The sequence below is a fragment of the Apteryx rowi genome, unplaced genomic scaffold (genome assembly GCF_003343035.1).
Source record: "Apteryx rowi isolate R43461 unplaced genomic scaffold, aptRow1 scaffold_226, whole genome shotgun sequence".
Taxonomy (NCBI): Eukaryota; Metazoa; Chordata; class Aves; order Apterygiformes; family Apterygidae; genus Apteryx; species Apteryx rowi.
Window position 1 is genome coordinate 1,095,245 of NW_020448597.1, and position 12,432 is coordinate 1,107,676.

General features: G+C 35.6%; 1 protein-coding gene across 10 annotated transcripts in view; it reads left to right on the forward strand.

The window, feature by feature from the left end:
• VPS50 (VPS50, EARP/GARPII complex subunit) overlaps window positions 1-12,432 on the forward strand; it is a 104,671-nt gene that overhangs the window by 72,945 nt on the left and 19,294 nt on the right. For 3 of the 10 annotated variants that reach the window (XM_026065360.1, XM_026065357.1, XM_026065359.1), the window contains 3 exons: window positions 2,946-3,067; window positions 4,038-4,094; window positions 6,793-6,873. In XM_026065360.1, the coding sequence (XP_025921145.1) occupies window positions 2,946-3,067; window positions 4,038-4,094; window positions 6,793-6,873 (260 nt within the window). Of the gene's footprint in view, window positions 1-2,945; window positions 3,068-4,037; window positions 4,095-6,776; window positions 6,874-8,749; window positions 8,985-12,432 lie in introns of those variants that run through there. The other 7 variants (XM_026065361.1, XM_026065362.1, XM_026065366.1 and 4 more) reach the window with 7 other exon arrangements.

Here is a 12,432-nt window from a genome sequence, read left to right on the forward strand (position 1 = left end):
AAGAGACTACCTTGAGTATTTATGCCAGCTGCACAGATATTTGGAAACCTAACTGTCCAGAATACGACACATCGCCCTTATGTGTATGGGTTGCATGCAAGTTTGAAAAACATGTTTAGCACAAAGAGCAAGTGGAAAAAATCAGCATGTAGTAATACAGAATATTGAGACAGCACACATGAAGATGACAGCTGGTTTCGTAGGGTGTCATCCTTTTCCAAACATCTCTGAATTTCCACAGTGAACTGTGCTGGAATTTGCTTCATTAATTTTTCCCTTTTGGAAGACAAGCAGAACTTTTTGAATCTGCTTTTCAGTTTGTTCATAATGCTGATATACATGTAATTAAAGTTTTGATCTACAGGATAGTTAATAAGCATGCAATTAGTAACTGGGCTAAATTGCCAAATATTAAATGTTGTAACAGTGTCAAATCTCCAAAAAAAAAAAACCCCAAAACATATGCTAAAAAAAAAAAGCATTCTTGTGCATGTTAGCAAACTGTTAGCAAACAGATGCATAATACTCAAGCAGGCGGTCTAAGCTATATAGACACCTGGAAAGTAGTAATATCAAGTTATTGCTTGATTCTTCCCATAGTGATAGCTGTTATCATGTATTTGTCAAATTAATGTGACCTTTACTGAGCTGGACAAGTAATTGTTTAAAAAAGTTCAGATAACCTGATACCAACGGCTAATTTTGTTGCTCTGTTACTCAGTTTCTTTGCATGAAACAACATCATCTGTATCGATTAGTGAACTAATTTGCTGAACACAGTATCTTTGAAAAACAGAATTGCTGACTACAGGAAAAAGAAATGATTTTGGCACCCTCATGCAATTTTTTTTCAAACCTGTCACTTTGAAATGCATCTGGAACGTTACGTTTTGGTAAACGATCTGTTATATCTGACATACTAGATGAACTGCATTTGCAGTTTGATGCAGAAACTGCCATCTGTTACTATAATAATCCAAAGATTGTTATATATTATTTCTGATTTTTAGACCCTAATAGGGCAAATGGTATGCCAGTTTTCGGCTAGCCAGCAGAGCACGTTCCTTCCTGCTGAACATAGGAAACTATTAAGACCGGAAGGGACCTTTTAGGTTGTTGACTTCAGGGCTCTGAAATTGCAAGCAGCTGCATGGTAGACAGGTCAGAACAGCGTGTAGAGGAGCTCCTCCACTTAGTAATCTTGTTATGTTTTGCAGTAGATAAGTATGTAATACAGGGACAGAAAGCAGGAAGCCTGAAGGAAATCTTGGGTCTCGGCAATACGAGAGTTTTCATTAAGTTAACTTCTCATGTGACCCCATGAAAGAAGCCATGCTGTATGCTAGAAAACAAAATAATGAAAATAAATAGGGCCCTGCAAATTAGACTTGTAAGGGAAAAAATCCTTTCTGAGTCCAAATCCTGTGATCAGTTTGACTTTTAGTGTGTAACTTAGCTTATGAATGAAGGCCCTGAGGGTGGTGGGTGGTGGTGTAGGGGGTGGTAGGTGGTGGCTTTTGGTGTGTGGGTTTTTTTTTTTTTTTTTTTTTTAAACTACCAGTAGGAGGTTCAGCTAGGAATAATAGATGACGTGATTCAGAGAGATGTGGGAGAAGAACACTCCAGCAGTCAAATGGGTAACAACAGAGAGCAGAAAGGAAGAGAAGGAATTATTCTTCTGCCTGGATGTGCCAATTCCTACTCTAGGGCATTTAGTAACAAATACTAAAATAGAAAATAATATGGTGAAAAGTAATAAAGAGTGATTCAGTTCCCTTCAAAACTGGTTAGACTGTTATTACAAACTTTTTTGTCAGTAAGTCTCCTGTTCTGTCAGTCTGTTCCTCTAGAAACATCAGGTGTGCATTTAAAACTATTTGGGTTTCTTACCCTGACTGCCTTTTTTTTTGTAAAACTACTATAGAACATCTGTCTTCCAAACTTTCAGTCTTGGTTTGTTCTTGATGATTTTGTACTCATTCTGTCTTGTGGTAGCATCCTTTAACTTAAATATTAGGGAGAAGAACAGTTAACCTCAAGTAAATTTATAGAGATGTTTGCTATCTCACTTTTGCTAGGCAAAATAAGCTAAGCTCTTTGATTCTCCTTTGAGAATTCTTCCATTTTCCTGATCAATAATACTATGTACAATAGAACCTTCTTCTCTACTAAAATAACTTGTCTGCTACATCCTTAATTCTCATCAGCCCTCTTCATGGCTCCATGACACTGACATCCTCCAGTTTCACCCAATCTCTTTACTCCGCAGTCATCTCTGATTGATAAGTTCTCAATTTATAGCAAAAGTTATTGTTTATCCCTAAGAGCATGAATTTGTAGTAGGGAACTTTTCACTATTACGTTTCAGCCTGCTTCTTTGACTCCCATCAGCCACAGTGTCTGATTCTTCCTAAACAGTAATACAGCCTATAAATTCATCACTTGTGATCTTTAGTGGCAAAAAAAGATACTTGAGAATAAATCCACAGGTGCAAAGAAAACATTTGCAACTGGTGCAGAAGGCTGGCTTCTAAGAAGTATAAGGTGAAAAGAGCTTGTTGATGTAGGCATGAGCTTTACTCACTCAGATCAAAGTAAAATTTTTTTTTTTTTTTTTTTTTTTTTTTTTGAAGAGGGGGCTAAATGAAACTGAAACTTTTGAAGGAACCAGACAGTCATGTATTTTTGATTTGGATGATTTAAGTCACTTAGATATGTATTAACATCCACATTTTGGAGAAGTCATTTATGATGTCTCGGTCGTCATATCTGGCTTTGTTTTTAAACCTCTTATTTTCTAAAATATTGCTAAGTCTCTATAGTCAATATTCAAGGCTAAATATTAAACTCTAAAGCTTGTTTTGAATTTGTCAAGCTCACTGCTGTTTTTGTAGCACTTCTGCTGAGAAAACTGATCTTCTGTGTATATATATATCTTTTTAAAGGGAAATACATGCAGATGATGAATATTCTGAAACCGATTGCATTTGACGTGATCCACTTCATGTCCCAGCTCTTTGATTACTATCTGTATGCAGTCTATACATTTTTTGGCCGAAATGACATGGTAGGTAGAAACATTRTTCGTTCCAGATTATCACTGTATGCACAGAATGATAATATGGAGAATCCCTTTACTTAAAATACTAGTGAATATATGCTCCCACAGGAAAAACTGTGGCATCAGCCTGGATTTGAACGCAAGAGTAGGAAAAGGCTGATTAGATCAGCAATGAGGGGAAGAAGTATTGGAAACATCATTATCACTGGGATGTGAATCCTATTATGTTTTGAATACATTCTGTAATTTTCTTCCAGCAGTACTTGAAAGGAGGGAAGACAACATGCACTACTCAAAAGTAGTGGCAAAAACTGGGGAGCAAGAGAGTGGGCAGAAAAAGGGTGGTGGCTTGGTGCCTAAAGAGTTCTTTAAATTTTCTATATGTATTTCTTTAACTTAGATGAAAGTAGCAGAAGATGGAGGAGCAGAGGGGGCATGTGTGTTAAGTAGCAACTCAGGTTTAAGAGGTTTGAAATACTGTTCCAGATCTAGTATTCTTCTGTCTAACTACATTAATGAAACATTTTCTTTTTTTTGGGGGGGGGGGGGGGGGGGGAGGGAGAGTGATCTTGTAGTTGAAATAAATGCTGGTTGACAATGTCTCTACATAACATAGATGAACTGTCAACAGAAATGTCTTAAAGTACTTATGAAAAGCTTCATGGAAAAACTTTATCCTCCCTTGGCCCCTAAATTACTCCATAAGCAATAGTGTCATGGTGTTCCAAATTCATCATCATCTATTGGCAAACTGGAATGGTTTTTCAGACTCTCAGCATATGGTTCGAAATGGTTTTGAGCTGTTCTCTTTGGCAGGACAAATATATTTGCAATTTGTTTGTGTTTAGAAGCCAGGTGGTAATTTTTATTTATTTTTTAAGATAATTGATTTTCTTTGGCTTAATCAGCTGTTCTGGTATTCACTTTGTATTACTTTTTTTTTTTTTTTTTACCTCCTGTTTTGTGTTTGTTAAAGCCCATACAGAGTTCCTCACTTTCTACTTCTAACAGAGAACAACACAGTGCTAGGCAGGTAAACATAGCAGATGGGTAAAATTGTGATGTTTTTGTAGTGTACCTAATTTTTGTTTTGACAGATGATTTTCCATGGGAAACATAATGCTTACAAAGGGTCTATGAATGTAATAAACCCTCTTGTAATGTTGCTTTAATGTCCTCACCTCCCATAGTGTTTATAAACTTTTTAAAATTAGAGATGGTTGATGGTATGTGATTTAGACCACTGAGTGTTCTTTTTTAAAATATGCATCTTGTGTTAACGCATACAAGGAAAGTGATTAATTGTACATAGTTCAATGCCAATTCAGTGAAAAGCAAGGATTCAAAACTTACATGTTGACAAGTCATTCTCTTTCCAGAACATTTTAGGATGATTATCCTATGCATTTAGTATTTGGCATTCTTCACTGGTAACATCTACACATCCTTGTCACCAAAATTGCTTGTTTAATACCATTTTCATTTCTGGCATGCAAATTAAGGCTATTTTTCCCTCCTCATTTCAAATTATGTAACAACTTAATAGGAAAACATAATACACTTAACTGCTTACTAAAGTGCAAGACATTTATGAACATGCCACAGAATAGTCTTTCCTTAGCAGAATAAATATGAGTTAATTTTTTTTTGACAAGACATAATAATTGTAAAATTTATGGGCCATACTCTTACAGAAAAAACTTTTTTTTTTAGTTAAGGAGTCATGTGGAATTACTGTTTAGTGAAATTATTCTGTCAATTCTTTGATATTTTGCTTTTCCCATTATGCACGGCTTGTTAGGTCATCAATTTGTGGAATTAAAATATCCATCATTTTGCCTATAGGAGCAACAAAAACTTCCAGGAAGCAAGACAATTTAATACTGATTGATGTATTCTGCATGAAGTCATGAGATTCAATCCTTAAGGAAAAAATTACTGAGCAATCAACCTTTTATTTCTTGTATGCATGGATGCGCAATTCAGACTTCAGGCTATGACTGGTCATGTGATCAGTCGGGAGTTCTTGAGATGTCATGTTTTATGGAAATTAAATTTGCTTTTACATTCTTTTTTCTATGTTTCGAATGTGAAATTGCCTTTTTTTAATCTATCAAGTAATTGAAAGTTATTGATAGCTATTATAAGTTAGGAATTGAAAGTTGTGATGAGAAAGGATTACTGGCAGATTATGTAAGCTATGTAGTTTTGATGGTACAGAAGTGAATCTTTTAAAAATGAAATTTAGGGGCTGAAATTTGCAAATATATTTTTAATGCTGTATATATATTTTTTCTTAAGCAAGGTTTTCTTTCTTCTTGTTTATGCCTTAACAAGGGGAATAGCCAATCTTGAATTCACAGATCTTATGATCTTGAAAAACTGATGCATTACCATAAGGAGAAAAAAAATAATTTGGGAAGTTAAGGGTGTGATTTTTGAAGAAAAAAGTGATTTTCTTTTTCACCCATTCTCCTGCAAAATAAAAGGCAGCTCAGAACTGATATTTCTATGTTAAAAATGTGAATAAAAATACAAATTATTTTTGTAAAATATTTTAATTCACCAGAAAAAAACCAAAAGTGCTAACACTTTGTCAACCATGGACCCTGTGGTAGGGATTCATGTCTTCTAGATCAGGTTTTAGACCTCTGCATAATCGGTGGAGGAAGCCTGGCACTTCCAAGGGGAATTTAGCTGAGACATAAATTTTCATTGAATATGGAGGAAAAATAGGGCAGATGTCAACCTTAGGTCAGTGAAGTTAGATACAGTAAATAGGAACATAAATTATTCCACTTTGCTTCTATAAAGGAGTGAGGGGGAGAAGAAGCTTGAACACTCGCCTCCATAATTCAGTATTTTGAAAGGAAGTCTAATTCAGTGGACAACAGCGCTCTAAATATTGTTCAGCAAATTACTTTTTTGGTGTGAATCACATACCAGAACTGTATTCCAATACTTCAAGAGTCTGGGACATAAATGTGTGTTTCTTAGTTGTCCCATTTCCACTTCCTTTGTTTTGTTAGGTTGTTCTTTGTTTTTTGTAATTTGAAGTAGAAAATAAGTAGCTATGTTAATTAAATATGTTGGATCAGGCCCTCAGCTGGTATAAGTCATTGCATTTACATGGAAATCACTGTAGCTSTATTGATTTATCATAGCTGATCATCTGCCCCATAATACTTCTGAGCCATGAACATGAAGATGGCACATTTCTTAGGTAGATCTTTATATATTTAATTATTAGGTAATGATTGTTATATGAAGATAAACATATAATTTTGCATGTGCAATTTAGATATTTAATGAGAGTTTACAAATAATTGTATAGCTTGAGAGAGAGAGAAGCCAAGAACATTTGACTTRGGTGCTGTTTGACCCAGTGGGAGACTGCACTCTTTTAGGCTGGTCTTCAAAATGGGAAAATTAAGAATTCTGCACCCAAATACAGAATTATAACCATAAAGGATACTGCTTGCTTATTGGTATGAATGGTAAATTGTCATCTTCATGAAATGCACTCAGGTCATTCTTTACGTTAGTGCCATGTTAAGTGCAGTGACCTCTGTTGACTTTCTTTTCGTTTTGTATGGTTGCAGTTATGTGCTGAAACTTCACTGTAAGTAAATTGTAACCAGTGTTTACAAACTGAAGTTTTGCTATATCACTGTACAGCTTGAACCAACGTTTTTTCCTTTCCAAACTTAAATAGGATATATTTCTTCCAGTTTGAATCAACAGGACTGGGCCTCAGTAGCAGCAGATTACGCACCACACTGAACAGAATCCAGGAGAGCCTGATTGATCTGGTAAGTACCTGGATTTTGCTAATGCTCAGAGGAATAAACATCCATGTTGGAAGTATAGGAATTTTATATCATCATGGCTTACTGATTTTTATCTCTCCTCATTCTCAGTGTCTGCAGGAACAAAGACTTAATTTCATTGTGTGTTTTGGGCATTGTTATTTTATGAAATCACTGGTTCCTAATATACAGTAATGCTAATAGAAGACTCGCTTTCTCCCTCAATTTAATTATGCTCCAGTAATAGCTTTTACTACATGTAACAATGAAACACTGTATTTAATCTTATAAGGTATAATGTTTTATGTAATAAAAGAAGGGAGATGTTCCAACATTATCCTTATTAAATGAGACATTTTATGAAAACTACARTAGAGAACTTTTTTGCTATAAATTCTGGTGAAAGAGTAGCARAACAGTAAGTTGTCATGAAGCTTATCCGCTTTGTAAGATTATAATAATAGTATGTTAAACTCTTTGTTAAGTAGTTTCTGAATTGAGTGGAATTTTTCCTGCCATATTTTACAAATTATGTCTCATTGATCTCTTTACGAGTTATTTTCGAAAAGGGAGAAGGAAATACAGTGGTTGTGTCACACTGATAGATTACTGTTCCCTCAAATCATGTTACAAAGGGTAAACAGAAAACTTCAGGTAGGTTTTTATGGATTCAACTGAGGAGGAAAGCTTATAAAGAAATCTTGTTAAGAAGTACAAAAATTGAATTTAGTAGTTCTTTCTTTTTCAACCTAAATATAAAACTTGGAGACATTATGAAGAAATTTCCTAGGAGTATCATAAATGGCTTGTATGGTGATACATTCAGTGATTAAAATGATTAATACCATGGGTTCTGCAGGAAGGATTTATTTTCTAAGGCAAAAGTGAGAGACAATTACTCTACTGACTTCCACCAGGAGCTGGCGCTCCTCAGAATTCTATTTTATGCCTTTTTAACTCCTTGAAGTATTCAGAACAGTTAAACTCTACGTGGCTGTTGTAGAGAAGCCTTTTAAAGGATTTTTGGGCCATTTCTTGTAGAGTCGGTAGAGGGAGCATAAGATAACTAATCCTGGTCCTCTATGGTACAAAAAAAAAAATCTAAAGTCATCTTGCTATTCATCTCAGAGGCAGTATATTCAGGAAAAAAAAGTTTTAGGAAGATCTTGCAATGAATCAGCTTAAGATCATTGAAAAATGGCAAGTTATCGAATGAATTTTTAAAAACTTATTCTGTAGTCCTGACAGTTTTTTACAATGTTCTGATTTTTTTATCAGATGAAATAATTTTTTAAAATTGTTTGTAAGAGTAAATTGGGGAAAATAGCAGGATTCCTTTTTCTTCCTCAGTTGCTTAACAGTGCTATTACAGATAGTGTCATTTGAAATTAATAGTTATGTAAGTCAAGTAAGACTTGAAAAGAGGAAGAAATCTTAGATAACTTCTATTAGCTTAAAGGCATTACATGAGGCCTGTTAATATTTTATGAACTTATGAGGTCAATATTTTTTCTCTTTGATTTATCAGGAAGAAAGACTCCTGGATAATTCTTTTGATTGCTAATTTTTAATAATTTGTGAAGGTTAAGATTAATACTGTGTCTCAAAATGGGCATCTCATGATTGTATGGACTGTTCTTGACTCCTCTCAATTCTCCTCTTAGCTTATTGTAAATTGCTTTCTGACAATATTCTTCATGTTTGCGTTGGTGGCTTCAGTCTCATGGCATGTTGGGAATTTTGGTTTTGACGTTGCCTTTTGTGCGTGGTAACTGGCTATCCATTCTGCCGTATTTCAGTTCCTGATGGCAGCTTCTTTCACTACTTTATTTTCACATGGATAGTCCTAATGAATTTTTATTCTGAATGTGTGATTTAGGCCCTGGCAGAATTTCATGTGGATCAAACTATTTCCTCAAATTTCTCAGCACCTGTGAAGGCTGACCTCTACTGTCTACGTCAAGAGTCTTTGGTAATTTAGGCTGGAGTGCCTATGATCCTGGCCTTCCTCTTGGAATTTTGTATCTTGAGATGCCAAGAGGATGAAGGCTTATTTATTACATGTTTATTGTCAGGTGAAAGAGAAATAGCTGGAGAGTTTAGATTGCATCTCCCTAAATAAATAAATAAAATTGCCTGGATAGCGTTCTGTAAACTTTGTCATTCCTGTTTGGGGTTGAATTAATGCTATCTAGTTTATACCAGATGCCTCTTTATGATACTAGCTAAATTTTAAGCCTCCTTTGTGAAGGAAAAAGCAAAGTGAAATTGGAGAAAACTATCTCAGTTTTCATTTTGAGCACTGAGAAACAGAGTTGGGTTTCTGACTCATGGTCACAGAGCAGGAAGTCTGTAGCAATTTAACACGCTTCCTGTCCTCTTCCCTGCATCTCTCCACACACATCACATACTCCCTGCCTTCTGCTGGAAGTTACTGTCCCCTATAGCAGTGCTCAAATGTATCTGAATTGCTTCTGCTCTATATCACAGTGTAATGCCTTACAGCAAAGCCAGCTTTACCCTGCAAACTACAGCCAGCCCACCTGTAGTTTAGATTGATGTTCTAGACTGAGAACAAGAAATAGCGGAGACATGAACATGTGTTCAGTTCTGCTAACTTCACCACAAGGCAATAACGTGACAACTCAATTGTGACGTATAATATTCAGTGTCTATATGCTGCTCCTACACTGATATAAAACAAACATTAAAGTAAAAAACAACTCAAAAAACAGAAAACCTAAACACCCTCACCTAATTTGGAAATAAATGTGCCCTCACCCCTCATTTGATACAGAAGCATGTTTTTAATTTGGAGATGTTATGTAATGTAATCAAAATTACACTTTCTATATTTTGAGTTGTCAGAATTTTTTCAAACCAGTTGCACTTGAAATTCCTCCTCCAGTCTGGTGCATCCAACCTGCAACCTCCTTTACAGCAAAGGAGAAAGGAAGTTTACTTCCTCTTAACTAAAGTTATTTCTGAAAAGTTCCCCCAAAGTACTTACAGGTTTGAAATTGAATTAGTCTTCACAAGCTTGAGTTTATATACTGCGTTTTGAAATTGGATGTAAATTGAAAAGCCTTTGTGTGTATGTTGAAACAAAGATCTCAGCACATCACTGTTGCAGCTGCAGAAAACTGTGTGCATGCGCACACACGTGTGTGTGTGAAGCAATCTGTGCAATTCTTAATGCAGTAACTGGTCACTGCCTTATGTTTCTCCTGTGGTCTTTCTCTTGGGGATGTAAAGTGTTGTGTGACTTGGAAAATGAGAAGAGTTTGCATTTAAAGTTTGAAAAAAAAAAAAAAAATGCATCGACATTTTCGGCGATGTTTTCAGATTTCTGTCTGTGCTTGGAGCCAGCCAGTTGTAAGCCAGCTCCAGTTCAGAAGCTATACAGCTGTGTTAATGTGGCACTGCACTTGAATTAATAAGCCCTGATGACAGAACTGAGCCTGTACAAACTGTCACATTGATAAACTCACTTCTTTCAGTTGGATATATGAACTCGAGCAAAAAATGCCACTGTGGTAGTGATACACTGCAGAACTTTTGGTCGCATTGGCTTGCATCTAGATGGCTTGGACTACAGGTAGAGCAGATATAGTCCCTACTCATTTATACAGGCATAGCCCAAGGGATTTGGGATTGCAAAAGTCCATTCTGTAATGGGTTTATATTTGAGGTTTTTGCTTAGAGATTCATTCAAATATATTTCCGTCCTAATTTGTATAATAAAGGGATTGTATCTGGTGGACTGCGATGTGATGCTTGTATCAAGCACTTGGAGAGTTGTTGCTGCTTAGGTCTTTAGAGGGTTGAACAAACATGTTCTTTGGGTGCTACTGCTTTAAATACACTAGCTATTCCAAACTGTGTTATAAATATACCTATAACGAGTTTCTGTCCAGCTTAGGCTTTTGTTAATCCTTGCACTGCTAATATTGATACTTGTATAAGTGTGATTTGAAATATGAAATTTCTTTTGATATTTAAATGAAATAGGTTTAGTTAATATGAAGGCCCTTTTTATTTTTAGCAAAACTTTGCCTTATAGTAAATAATGTGAAAGTGTGCTGGAATCTCACAGTGATTGAATAACAAATTTTGTGTGTCTAACCTAGTTGTCTTTGTTTTAGGGAAATATCTGTAGGCAAGCTCAGAAGAATAGAAAACACAGGCACTTTGAGTATATGTTTTAAAGTAGCTTGGGCTGTAGTTTCATTTTCTGAGGGGTAAGAAAACGCGGCTTTCAAATTTATTTGTATGTTGCATGTGTTGTACTGACCTTTATGTGCATATCTGAACTTTAAATCCAGGCTTTCAGCAGCTAGGACTGGATAGCTTCAGTACAGATTTCTGCCATGCAACAGCGATAGAGCTGCTAATTTGGATTGTCCAGAAATAGGACTGTATAGACTGTTTCATTCATACTAGCAGGAAGTATTAAAAGGAAAACACAGCAAAAGTGAACAGTGAAATGGGGAGGAAAAACTCCTGTTGTTTCAACCTCACTCTAAGGTACTGTTTTGATTTAGTCCAAATACATCGAAACAAGTGTCTGTTTCTGAGCTGCTTATGTCTTCTCACTGACAGTTCTCCTGAGTGGGATGTGTAGAGAGAGCTATGCACGTTCAGTTCTTGTGTTAGTCACTTCTAACAGGAATGTGTTTTTGCAGTAGTAATGATGTTCATATGAATCCACTGAGATAAATAAGTTACCCCAGAGTAGGTACATGACATAAATCAGACTATGGTCAAAGATAATTGGTGATTTGGAAGGGAAACTTCTAATTCCCTGCTTTATTCATCTCTAAACAACTTCTCTTCACAAAGTGTGACTTAGTCACAGTAGTACTATTAACTAAATATTGTTCATGAATATCCTGTATATGCAAATACCTGCCTTAAGTGATTGTTCTGCTTTCAAAGTGAAATATTTGAGGCGAATAAACATGAAATACTCAGAAATACTTCATTGTATGCTCATACTACTGCTTGCTCGTATAAAACTGAGATTTAAAGTGAAGTTTGCCAGAGTTACTGTATCTTAGAGCAGCAGAAAATAATTATCTGCAGGAAAGTATATGTACATCACAATGCAATATATAGAAGAGCAGATGGAAGATATCATTGGCATAAAGTAGTATTGTTTAATGCATTTTAGATTCTGTCTTTGCTTTTGGGCTCTTTTCCCATAAAGTATATACTTTTAGCAATAACAGTAGATTAGAAATTGATGATGCAGAGATGAAAAATGAAGGAGATTTTCAGCTGTACAAATAGAATAAGGAATAATACAAGGAATGTAATTTTTCTTCGTAATGCCTGACTTTCCAACCCATCCTGCCTTCGACCCAGCTAGACATGTCTATGCTATGGAATGGGAAGGTTCAGTTACACTCGGTCCAGTTCCAGAAACAGACAGATTTAGTCGAAAGGTGCCTGCACAGTACTGCATTACTTAGTGTGGACATGCACCCTGCTATGTCTTGTTGACGTACCAATGGTAAGCTCTTGAGAGTCAAGGTTGTTGAATTTGTTCCTTAGTAGTGC